Raw genomic sequence first — 13,301 nt, forward strand, 5'->3', positions numbered from 1 at the left:
TGCAGTGCCACAACGATGCCACCCGAAGGTTGCAGGAACAGCAACTCATATTCCGCTTGGGAACCCTGCAGCCCAATGGTATCAATGTGGATTTCACAAGTTTCAAAATCTCCCCTCCCCCTACCGCATCCCAAAACCAGTCCAGCTCGTCCCTGCCTCCCTAACCTGTTCTTCCTCCCACCTCTTCCCACCTCAAGCCGCAGCCCCATCTCCTACCTACTAATCTCCTCCCACCCCCTTGACCTGTCCGTCCTCCCTGGACTGACCTATCCCCTCCCAACTCCCCACCTACACTCACCTTTTACTGGCTCCATCCCCGCCTCTTCGACCTGTTTGTTTCCTCTCCACCTATCCTCTCCTCTATCCATCTTCTATCCGCCTCCCCCTCTCTCCCTATTTATTTCAGAACCCCCTTCCCCTCCCCCATTTCTGATGAATGGTCTAGGCCTGAAACATCAGCCTTTCTGCTCCTATGATGCTGCTTGGCCTGCTGTGTTCATCCAGCTCTGCACCTTGTTGTCTAAGAAAATGGGAAGACAGTTTATGATTTGAATTATTAAACTCCTCCTAGAATCAGGGAGGCTATAAAGTGCCTAATTGAATGATGATGGGCTACTACGTAAGATAATGTTGAGCTTCACTAGGACAGTACAGTAGTCGAGTTAGACCAACATGAGAGCAAGGTGGAGAATTAAAATAGCAGGTCTCTACCTCCTTACCAATATCCATAAACAGGACTGTCCCACCATTTCTGTCTGTTTTTTAATTCATTCATGAGATGCCTGCACCACTGTCTAGGCCAGCATTTATTGCCTATCCCTAATTGCCCAGAGTGCAGTTAAGAGCCCACTGCATGCACGTCTGTGCAACATCAACCATGTAGTCACGCGTAGGCCCGACCAAGTAAGGATTCCATCTGTAGTAGGTATTAGTGAACCAGATGGGTTTACAACAATTGATAGTGGTGACATGGTCATCATTGGGCCAGCTCTTTATTCCACCTGTACTCATGCCCCCAGAAAACTGGTTTGGGGGTTCTGGAATGCCACAGCCTCCCCCTGTTCAGCCACACTGAGCTAATTTTATCCTTCTTTGACTCATTTTTTTTTTCTCTGGTCTTTCTTCATCTATATCCATGGTTTTTTGATTGCCTGCTGTTATTTCAATAGTTTTCAATTTCCTGGTCCTAATCATCATCTCTTCATGATGGATGGCGAACCTCTTCACACCTTCATTCAATAGCAGGATGGTCGAAGGGCTGTCCACTACTACTTCACTGTGGCACAGCCAGTTTCTCATGAGCACTGCCTTCCCCTGTTTGTCTGACTTCTTTTTTTCCCTCATTGAACAATTTCTCCTTTTACTTCATCTCATTTCCTCCAAATAAAAGGTGGTACTATGGGCCTAGCCATGCCGGTTTTTTCTTTTTATAGGATATGTGAAACATTGCATTTCCCAGCCCTACTTGGGCCTTCTCCCTCAACACTTTTTTTTGCCCAGTGCATTGATGGCCATATCTGTTTACTTCTCATTCTGAATGGGAAAAGCTCATCAACTTAGTTTCTATTTTTCACTTTTCTCTCAGTTTCACACTATCCATCTTAGGCTCTTCCCTTGCTTGACTTCTCTGTCTGTTTTTAAGATGAAAGGCTAATAACTGATAGTCTCTGGGCTGTCTTTTACTTTCATACTGACATCTCTGTCCTCAGCTTGATGGATTATTCCAGTAAAGCTCAATGTGAGGTTGAGGAACAGCACCTCCTCTTCCATTTAGGGACTTTATGGCCTTCTGGACCCATTTTGAATTCAACAGTTTCAGGTTTTGTTTCCTGTTCTTTGTATATTTCAATTTTTCTCTTACTTTTACTTTGCGAGCAGCACACCTGCTTTAGGCACATGTTGTTTCTTTCTTTGCTTCATCACCATTCTATTTGGCCCTATTGGACTAATTCTTCCATCATTCAATCTTTCCTGTCTTCCACCCTATCACACATTCCTTTGTCTTTGTCCTTGTCCCACCCACCTCTTGGTCAAATTTGATTGTATCTCTAACTTTTCCCAGATCTATTGAAAGGTCATTGACCTGAAAAGTAAGCAGTTTCTGGTCATGAAGGATTATAGTAAGCGTGAAATTGACACCAAGCAGCCCACAACTTGAAAACTGGCAAAAGATAGCACTGTTTAGAATGTTAAATCAGGACAGATGGATAAAGTGATTACAAAGGCATGTGGTCTACTTGCCTTTATTAGCTGAGGCACTGAGTTTTAAGAGCAGGGAAGCGATGCTGGAACATATAAAAGTTGGTTAAACTGCAGCTAAAAGTATTGTGTGCTGTTCTTGAATCCACATTATAGGAGGGATGTGATAGCAACTGGAGAGGGTGCAGAGGAAATTTACTAGGATGTTTCCTGGGCTGGAGAATTTATGGAGAGCTTGAACAGTCTAGTTTTTTGTCAGCGCAGAGGAGATTGAGAGGGGATCTGATCATAATTTGAAAAATTTCAAAGGCATAGATAGGATAGACGAGAAGAAACATTTCCCTTTATGAAAGGCTCGGAGACCAAGGGTCTTAGATTTAAGATGAGGGGATGAAGGTTTAGAGAAGATGTAAGGAAAAAGCCTTTGACCCTGGAGTTGATAGGAATCTGGAACTCTCTGCCTGTAAGGCTAGTAGGGGCAGAAGCCTCATAACATTTGAAAGGTATTGAGATGTACACTTGTAATGCCAAGGCATACAAGGCTGTGGGCCAAGTGCTGAAAAATGGGATTAGAATAGTTAAGTGGTTGGTTTTGACTGGTGCTGGCTCAATAGGCCTTTTGCTGTGTTGTAGGTATCTATGACTGTATAACTTCATGAAGTTACCTGATTTGTTGACATTAAGTTTGCTAAGGAGTTACAGTAGTGCTCTGTAGAACAGTACAAACTTTGTGGATCTTTGAATTATTATTTAATCACTTTGACACCTGGTCAATATTGGTCTCAACAAAACAAAGAGCACAAATTAATGAAATAAGATATTCATTAAATATTCCAGATAAATTTAGTAATTACATTATTTAAGTAGTCTGATGTAAAAGTGCAGTTCAGTTGTAACATTCTGATTTTGCAATTATGCTGTCCTTTTATTGTTCACTCATTTGCAGTTGAGGAAGGGCAAGAACTTGAAAGTTCTTGCTTATCACCAAACTACAAAGCAGAATGGAAGCACGCTGAAATTGTTTACAACATTAAAGGACAGAAAGCAGGTAAGTGCCTATTTTAATTACATTTGCTTTTGATTTGCCAATCTCCTCACACTGTGGCAAATTAACAAATAGTGAACAATTACAGAATTTTACAGCACAAAGGAAACAATTTGGCACATTGTGCCTACGTCAGCTCTTTTTAGGAACTAATTCCCTGTGCTTTCCCCAGACTGGTAACCAAGGCGGGTAAATGGAGTTGAGAAACTGGTCAGCCATGATCTAATTGAATGGTGGAACAGGTTTCAGGAACTAACTGGCCGACTTGTGCTCTTGTGTACTTATAAATATGTAAAGAGGTTAATTAATGAGCCTCACTTTCAGTTATGCAATCATTGAATGGTGATGAATTCTGTGTCTGTCATGTGATCATCTCCTTCCGTACCCTACATTTACAGCTTTTGCCTGAGTAATGAGGGAGGAACATCATGGACTGAAATAATGTACCCATAATTTTTAGGTTATAGTTGATTGGTTGGAAACAGAAGCAGAGTGAAGTAGTGATTCTTTTACCTCTGTCTACCAAGCTTGATGCTGCTTAGGATTTAGTCGTACTTGTTTGGTGTGTGACAATAGAACACCAATCACATTGTTCTGTTTGAGCTTCCAGAATTGCACTGTGCAATTTATTACTTGAATCTTGGATACAAACAGTCTGGTTAAGTAGGGGAAGGAAAGAGTTGCCAGGTCAAATTTTACATATCTTGTTATGCTTTTGAAATTTGGTACATACTAACCATTCTGCAGCCAGAACTGATGGTCTTTATTCCTAAGGACATTAAATGAGATTTATTCTTCACAGCTGCCTGCTGTTAATTCTGTGATTGAGGTTCTATGTTAAAACATCTGGTCTTCAATTTTTCCTACACCAGTTTCAAACTGTATAACTGGAAATATTCTTCCATTTTTGGTTTTCTGTGAAAATCTGAAGCTGATTTTCCAAGCTCATTTTCTTCCTCTCTATGCTTCTGTTCTAGGAGAACCCATCTATGATTCCTGTTATGCAAGGATAGAAAAAGTACTCTCCAAAAAAGTGCATAAACCCGAAGAAGTGGGGAGTCTGTCATTTTATGCATTTTCCTACTACTATGATAGAGCAGTTGATGTTGGACTTATTGGTAAGTGTTTGTGCCTAATTGAAGTAGAATTGCCTTGATGGCCTAATTTAAGTAAATTCTGTATCCAGTGAGGTAGCAGCACATCATCACAACATGGATGTGAAAGTTTTGATGCTAAATTAGATTCTCTCAACCAGAGGAGGAGTGCAGGGTCTCCATATGGGGAGATGATTTGATATTTTCCAAAGACTTGGAAAACCCATTCGCTAAATGGAGACTGGAACAATTGGCTTCAGAAAGTGCATGCTTTTTATAGAGCTTCATGTGGGCCAAGAGGAGTAGGACTGCTCCCCTGACTTTTTTGCCCCTTAAGCAAGCTGAATGTGGCCCCTCTACATGATGTGCTAACCCATCATCCCATGCTCCTGTCCTGTAATCTGTCAATATTTTTTCTCTCTCCCAAACCATCCAACTTCAGCCTATAAATATTCTCTTCCTCAATTGTTAGTCTGTGTTTTTTTTTCCCCCTTCAATCTCAAATTAAGCTAAGACTTTACATCAAGTGAGATACCAAAGTATCTGTTTGTGGACTGTTCTCCATCCCACTATTTGCAAGACTTAGTGCACTGAGGTGCAGAATTGATAATCTTGAGTAGTCTGTGATACTACAATGTCCACATCCATGTGGTGGGGAGCTGTGGCTGAGGTAGGGACAAGAATAGTGAATTGAAATAGTATAATTAAATACATTTTGGATCTCTTCATGGACTTCCTGACTTAAGTTCTGTTTTTGATTCAGAAGAAGAGAAAGGAGGCACTTTAAAGGTTGAGGATTATGGAAAAGCAGCCAGACGTGGTAAGAATCGCACAAAAGTAGTTAGCAGCATGAATTTGTCTAGTAATGTTGTAAAGACCTAAACCACATGTATCCTTGAACTTGAAGTGTTTTAATTATCCAGCTGGACTTCAGTAAATTACTTTTCCAAGGACAATTATATACAGAATTGATGTTGTTAAAATGCATATTCTAAATGCAATAAAGTAGTGCACTAGCACATCAATAAAGGTGAACTTCTGCACTCCCTTGCTTACTCATTTCTACTGGTGGCATAAACTATTTGAATGCAAGGAATTGATATTGCTAAGATTTTTCCTTGCATTTGGAATCCCAAGCAATGAACTTTATTAGAAATGTAGGGTATTACTTATTGAATAAGTATCATCATATGGAATACCTGGTTTTATGCCTTCATCCCCATTGTGGTTGGTTACCTTTTTGGCTTTTGGAGGTGATCTGAAGTGGTTTGGGATTTTTAAATTATCCTGTTAAAGTCCTTTCTCATGTGGAAGGACTAATTTGCAGGTGATGCTAAGATAAATTTTGACCCTTCAAGAATGTGCTTTTGTTCTAATGAGGCAATACATTATTCACTTATTTGCAGGATGAAAATAGTGTTTTGGTACATTGCATGATTTTGGATAGGCACTAGAATAACTTAATCTGAGTTACTGTGTCTAAATGAACCCTGAACAATAAGAAAGTTAAAGTTTCACATTATGCTGTTATATACCTGGCATTGTTCTTGGTTAGTAGTTTATCATCCAAAAGGATTCGCTCATCCAGGAACAAAACTAGATTTATGGATCTACATTGTTTGTAGTTTCAATTTTAATTACATTTGGAGGGAAGGGAGCGTCGTCAACATAGATAAATCATGAATGCATTTCTCCTGTTATTGTACTTCCTGAGTTGCTACAAATATTTTTGTATCTGTTTTTAATATGCCTATAATATAGCATAAGTTCATCTATGTCTTAATGATTCTCTCAATTCATTAAGCTTATATGTTAACTGTCACAATTAGGAAGGCCCAATTTTTGATATCTGATCTGAATTGAAATATTTGGTCTCAGTAGCAGTCTTATTGAAACTTACAAAATACTGTAAGGCCTGGATAAAGTGGACATGGAGAAGATGTTTCTATTAGTAGGAGAGACTAGGACCCAAGGGCATACCTCAGAGAAGGGATGACTCTTTAAGACTGAGATGAGGAGGAATTTCTTCAGCCAGAGAGTGGTAAATCTGTGGAACTCATTGCTGCAGAAGGCTGTGGAGACCAAGTCGTTGAATGTATTTAAGACGAAAATACATTCTTGATTTAGTAAGGGGATCAAGGGTTATGGGGAGTAGGCAGGAGACTGGGGTTGAGAAACGTATCAGCCATGATCGAATGGTGGAGCAGACTCTGGGCTTAATGGTTCCTATATTTTATGGCTGATCTGATTGTGGTCTTAACTCCACCTTCTTGCTTGCCTACCCATAACCCTTTGACTCACTTACAGATTGGATAGCTGTATAAATTTCGCCCTTGAATTTGTTCAAACATCCAACTCCCTGTGCTGTCTTTGGAAGGAAATTCTAATGACAATAACCGTTCTTCCTTAAGACCCACTCTTAAACAGTGCTCCTTAGTTCTAGATTACCCACAAAGAAAGATGTACTTTTAACATCTAGACTGTGAAGCCACCTCGGAATCTTATTGCAATAATGTCACCTCTCATTCTTCTCAACTTCAGTGGGTGAGGGCCCAACCTCCTCGACTTTTCCTCAGAAGGTAACCACTTCAACTCAGAAATAACCTGGTGAACCTTCTCTGAATTGTCTCAATTGCAAGTATATCCCTCCCCTAAAGAAGGAGATCAAAAATGTGTGCACTACTCCAGATCTGGTCTCACTAATGCCAATGTATAGTTACAGCAAGACTACTATCCAACGCTCCTTACAATAAAGGCTAACATTCCATTTGCCTGTCTAATTACTTGCTGTAAAAGCCTGAATGTAAAAGCCTTAAACAAAAAGTTAGCAAAGATTTGTAGCTCAGGTTGTGGCCGAGGTTGTTGACTTGCTCGCCAAGCTGGCTTGTTTTTGTTCAGATGTTTCGTCACCATGCTAGATAACGTTATCAGTGAAGCCTGCGAAGAAGACTTGTTGTTCTTCTACTCTTTGAATTTATACTGTCATATTCATTATGGTGAGTTGTCATTTCTGGTTTTATTCTGTATGGGTTTGTATATGGGGTCCAATTCTATATGTTTGTTGATTACATTATGGATGGGAACCATGCCTCCAGGAATTCCTGTGCATGTCTATGTTTGGCTTGGGTTACAATGTTTATGTTGTCCCAGTTAAATTGATGGCCTTCATTGTCTGAACGTACTGATATTAAGGAAAGTTTGTCATGCTGCTAGCTGATGTTCGTGTGTTCTGATGGCTAGCCCAATGTCCAAACCACCCCAATGCCCAGAAACCAAGCTGTGTTAGGACACTATTTAAATGAGTCATTACTCACTGCAACACGCCAGAATGCAAGAAAGAGGGAGGGCTCATACAAAAATCTTTGCTATGAACGGATATCCCCGCAACTTCATCTGCAGGTGCCTACTAAATAGACAAGAGGATACGGTATGCCCTACAACACTGGCTACACTGCCCTACATCAAGAACATATCAGAACTGACAACGAGATTCCTACGACCACTAGGAATCATGGTAGCACCCAAGCCCAAAACATGCTACAACAAATACTCACAAGGATTAAAGACCCTGTTCCCAAAACATGCAGAACCAACGTTGTTTACAAAATACCATGCAACGACTGCCACAAGCATTACGTCGGACAGACAGGAAGGAAACTAGCTATCAGAATACATGAACATCAGCTAGCAGCAAAATAACACTACAAACTTTCCCTCATCAGTACACTCGCACAATGAAGGCCATATGGGACAACGTAACTATAGTAATCCAAGCCAAACATAGACACGCACGGGAATCCCTAGAGGCACGGTTCTCAACCCATAATGCAATCAACAAACCTATAGAATTGGACCCCATTTACAAACCCATACAGAACAAAACCGGAAAGGGCCCAACTCACCATAACGGACTGGACAGTATAATTTCCAACAGGAGTAGAACAGCATTGCTTCATTGCAGGCCTCACTGATGATGATACCTAGCATGGTGATGAAACATCTGAACGAGAACAAGCCAGCTCTGCGAGCAAGTCAACAACGTTGCTAACTTTTTGTCATTTGTGTGTGTCAGCATCCAATCCCTCTGTACTTTGTCTCTCTCCATTAAAACAAAATACTGCTTTTCTATTTCAAATGCTAAAGTTGACAAGGTCATGGTTTCCCACATTATTCTTCATCTGCCAAAATGTAGCCCTCTTGCTTGACTTGTCTAAGTCCCGTTTGCAGACTTTGTATCCTCTTCACGACTTGCTTTCCTTGTTTCTGAGACTAGAGTCCTGAATTTAAATAAAGGAAATTCTGACGGTATGAGATGCAAATGGGCTGTGTTATATTGGAGATTACCTATCGTCATCCTTTCAAATAACAATGGCAAATATTTAAAGAGCATATGGATGAACTGCAAAAGTTATTCATTCCGTCTGGCAGAAAAGTAAAACTGGAAACAGACTATCAGACCATGGCTAACAGGAAATTAGAAACAGAATAGTAAGGAAAAGGCATATAAATTTGCCATTAAAAGCAACAGACCTGAGGATTGGGTACAGTTTAGATTCCAGCAAAGGGAGACAAAGAGACACGGGTGGGTGGGCAGGAGGGGGAGCTTGAAGGGAACAGTAAAAGCTTCTATGGATATGCGAGGAGAAGAAGATTAGTAAAGATGAAGCAGATCACCTACAATCAGAAATGGGCTTTATAATGGGGAACAAGCAGATAGCAGACTGATTGAATATATAATTTAATTCTGTCTTCACAAAGGAAGACACAAATAAATCCCAAAAATATGGGGTAACGTGGTTGAATGGGAAGGAGGAATCTAAAATATTATTACTTGTAGGGAAACATTATTGGGGAAACTAATCAGCTTCCAGGCAGATAAATCTCCAGGGCCTGATAATCTTCATTCCAGAGTACTTAAAGAAGTGTCCCTAGAAATAGCAGATACTGTAGTGGTCATCTTCTAAACTTTGGAACAGTTCCTGTGGATTGGTGGGTAGTTAACGTAACCCCACTATTGAAGAAGGGAGGCAAAGTGAAAACAGCAAATTATAGATCAGTTTGACTTCGGTAGTGGGAAGAATGCTAGGATGCATGGTAAAAAATGTAATAACAGAGCACTTGGAAGATATTGATTAAAATTGAACAGAGCCAACATGGATTTACGAAGGGGTAGTTGTGCTGCATTAATCTGAAATTTTTTTTGAGAATGTAACTAGTAGGGTGGATAAGGAGTTAGTCGATGTGATTTACTTGGACTTTCAGAAGGCTTTTGATAAAGTCCCACACAAGATTAGCAAAATTAAAGTGCATGGGTTTGGAAGTCGTGTACTGAAATGGATTAAGAACTGTTTGGTTGATAGGAAACAAAGAATAGGAATTAAGGGTCTTTTTCCATGCAACAGGCAGTGGATAGTGGGGTCCCACAACGATCATTTTTGTTTTTTGGAACTCGGCCTTTCACAATATATATTTAATCTTTTCACAATATATTGTTAATGATTTAAATGATGAATATCTCCAGGTTTGAAGAAGAGATAAAGTTGAGTGGAGGGTATACTGTGAAGGGGATGCAGACACTCCTTTGGTGCAATTTGAACAAATTTAAGTAAATCAGTAAATACATGGCAGATGCAGTACAATGTGGATAAATGTAAGGTTATGCACTTTAGTAGCAAAAATAGGCAGGCAAATTATTATCTGAATGCCAGTAAATTGGGGAAGGGAGTGGTGCAATGAGACCTGGGTGTCCTTGTGCATCAGTCATGGGGGAGGGGGGAATATAATCTGCACATCCCTGAATACTGGGCAGTTTAGCATGGCCAGTCCACCTCGGCTGCACATCTTTGGACTGTGGGAGGAAACGAGAGCACCCAGAGGAAACCCACGCAGACACTGGACGTATAAAATTCTAACAGGATTGGACAAGGTAGATGCAGCAAGGATGACAAGGGAGTCAGAACCAGGGGCCATTTAGGATAGATGAGAAATTTTTTTACTCGGAAAGTAATGAGCTTGTGGAATTCTTTGCCATAGGAGACCGAGGCCAAAACATTGAAGACTTTCCAGAAAGATGTAGATTAAGTTTTAAGGACTAAAGGGATCAAAGGATATGGAGAGAAATGGGAACAGTATACTGAGTTGGATGATCAGCCATATTGAATGGCAGATCAGGCTTGAAGGACCACCTGGCCTACTCCTGCATCAATATTCAATGTTTCTATGTTTGTATTATCTGAAATGGTTCTGCAGTACAGTTGGCCCCTTCATTCACATCATTAATACAGGCAGTAAGTAGTTGAAACCCAGTACTGATCTCTGTGACACTTTACTAATTACAGTTCTCCTGAAAATGACCCATTTATCCTGACTTTATTTCCTGTTAGCCAATCCTCTCTCCATACTAATATGCTACCCCCAATGCCAATAAAGTAACCTTTGCACCTTATCAGATGTTTCAAAAATCCAAATACACTACATCTACTGGTTCCCCTCATCTGCACTGCTTGTTACATTTTTCAAGTATTTTTAATCTTGTCAAACATGATTTCCCTTTCACAAAACCATATTGATATTGACTGATTGTGTTATGATTATTTTTAAATGTTCCTTAATAATGAATTCTAGCATCTTGCTAATGAGAGATATTAGGTTAACTGGCCTATAGTTTCCGGCATTCTGTTTCCCTCACTTCTTGAGTAGAGATATTTCATTTACAGTTTTCAATCCTTGGCGCCTCTCCAGAATCTTGGAATGTTAGATTAAAACTAGTGCATCCATTATTTCCACAGCCATTTAAAATGCAGGCTCACAGGTCCAAACGAACTTGTCATCCTTTGTTACTGAGCTTTCCTGCATGAAATATATTTGTTGAGGAAATGTTTGGGCTACACTGCAATATTTTCCATTGTTGAATAATGCAACAACTTTTTCCACAATGGCTTACATGCTCATAATCATGCAGCATCTAGCATACAGATGGACAAGAAATTGATAACAGGAGGGGAGAAGTGAGAAGTTCAATTTTTTTCTTCGAATATTAGAGATAGTGAATGACTTAAGATGACCAGAGGGGAAGCAGCAGCAGAAATTTGGCCACAATTTTAATTTGTAAGTAGCAAAAGCAAAAAGCTTTGGTGAATTATTCAATCTATATAATTCACTTTTGTGCATTAATTATTTACAGCCGTTAAGAATATTTTTCATCTCTTATGATACATTCATACCATGAATCCTGTTACAGCTATTATGAGCAGGATATTTTAAATTTTGTTCAGATGTACCTCCTTTATATTGTCATGAAATACTATTATTTGCATGAACTTTTGAACTTGTTTGCCAGTTATCCTGAAAGTTGATAAGTGTATGAGCCAACTGTTTATCATCAGTCATTTTCAGACAGTTCTATATAATTAAAAATCAATTTTTGTTTTGATTTAGTATGTCAAAGTATGGAATCTGAATCAACAGATAAACCATTCCTTTGCATGGATCTTGTGTACATAACAGTATTGCTAGAAGAACTTGGTTTTCACAAAGATGCAATTTTGAAGGTAACTTTAAACGACCTCATAAATTTAACAAGCTTTTACTATTCCTGTTATAATTCATAGGCAGTGTCTAATCTGAAATTATTTGTGGCTGTCGTTACAGCTTGCCAGGAAGATCAATGGTGTTGAAAGCAGTTGGGCCCTGGGAGCCACGTTCCATTATATTGATTCTCTTCAGAAAAATTAATGTGAAAAATTATCTTGTGTTTATGTTAGAAAACAATTCAATCAGATTGAATTTATGGCCATGTATAAAATGTTGCTCCTCTTAGTTGGGGAGTGAGCAATCTTCAGATGTGGATCTGGGCTTTTCAGATTGTTATACTATTCAAATGTAATGTTGTGGTATAGAAATAGTATTTAATGCGTCAAAAGCTTACTAATTCATGCAACTGGCCAACATATTGGCAGTTACTTTTCTCTCAATTCCAACAATGGGTGAAGAGAATGTTCTTGATTAGTCAATCAATGTAAGAAATAATGTTCATATATTGGGGGATCTATACTTGCAAGCTGACCCATAACCAAAGACTGATTTCCACAGAACAAAATTTTGCAACTTTTCATGATTCCTTTTCCAAGCCATGAAAGTAAAACTTTTTTTGTGGAAAATACAGAGTTGACTATTGCTACTTCACAACATGTGAATAGAAGTTGGCAGGAGAGTGGGGTTGAGAAACATATCGGCTATGATCGAATGGCGAAGCAGGCTCCAATGGCCAAATGGCCTAATTCTGCCCCTATTTCTTATGGTCTGTTAGACATCACTATCAATGTTGATTCAGCACACTGCCTATAGTCACTGAATGACAAAACTGACGGTTTCCATTGGCTAAAGATCACCATTATTGAGAGAATGGAAGAAGAGTTTGAGCAGAGTTCTGGTTACCACTAGTCTCTGCCTCTTTATTACATTATGAACCAGACTTAACTCAAAATATATTAAGATAGCCTAGACCCTAAATTTTCATGAGACAACAAGGGATAGTAGGAACTGCAGATGCTGGAGAATCCGAGACAACAAGGTGCAGGGCTGGATGAACACGAGGCCAAGCAGCAGAGAGGCTGACATTTCGGGTCTGGACCCTCCTTCAGAAATGGGGGAGGGGAAGGGGGCTCTGAAATAGAGAGGCGGAGGCGGTGATAGAAGGTGGATAGTGGAGCAGATAGGTGGAGAAAAGATGGACAGGTCAAGGAGGCAGGGATGAAGCTAGTAAAGGTAAGTGTAGGTAGGGAGCTGGGATGGGGGTTAGTCAGTGAGGAGGGAGGGGTGGGTAGGTGGGAGGGAAGATGGACAGGTTAAGGAGGTGGGGAACGGGGTGGGTTGCTGGTCTTGGGATGAGGTCAGGGGTGAGGAGATTTTGAAGCTTGTAAAGTCCATATTGAAACCATTGGGTTGTAGGGTTCCAAGGCGGA

The 13,301-nt window shown here is 39.9% G+C and overlaps 1 protein-coding gene across 2 annotated transcripts in view; it reads left to right on the forward strand.

Annotated features, from left to right (window-relative positions):
• The window catches only part of entpd6 (ectonucleoside triphosphate diphosphohydrolase 6), a 55,530-nt gene extending 42,632 nt beyond the window's left edge, over positions 1-12,898 (forward strand). The window contains exons 11-15 of one of the 2 annotated variants that reach the window (XM_048600660.1): positions 3,146-3,247; positions 4,222-4,362; positions 5,105-5,158; positions 11,776-11,888; positions 11,989-12,898. In XM_048600660.1, the coding sequence (XP_048456617.1) occupies positions 3,146-3,247; positions 4,222-4,362; positions 5,105-5,158; positions 11,776-11,888; positions 11,989-12,072 (494 nt within the window). In that variant the 3' untranslated portion in view covers positions 12,073-12,898. Of the gene's footprint in view, positions 1-3,145; positions 3,248-4,221; positions 4,363-5,101; positions 5,159-11,775; positions 11,889-11,988 lie in introns of both variants that reach the window. The other variant, XM_048600659.1, reaches the window with a different exon arrangement.
• The last annotated feature ends 403 nt before the right edge of the window (positions 12,899-13,301 follow it).

This window comes from Rhincodon typus, chromosome 9 (genome assembly GCF_021869965.1).
Source record: "Rhincodon typus isolate 14 chromosome 9, sRhiTyp1.1, whole genome shotgun sequence".
Classification (NCBI taxonomy): Eukaryota; Metazoa; Chordata; class Chondrichthyes; order Orectolobiformes; family Rhincodontidae; genus Rhincodon; species Rhincodon typus.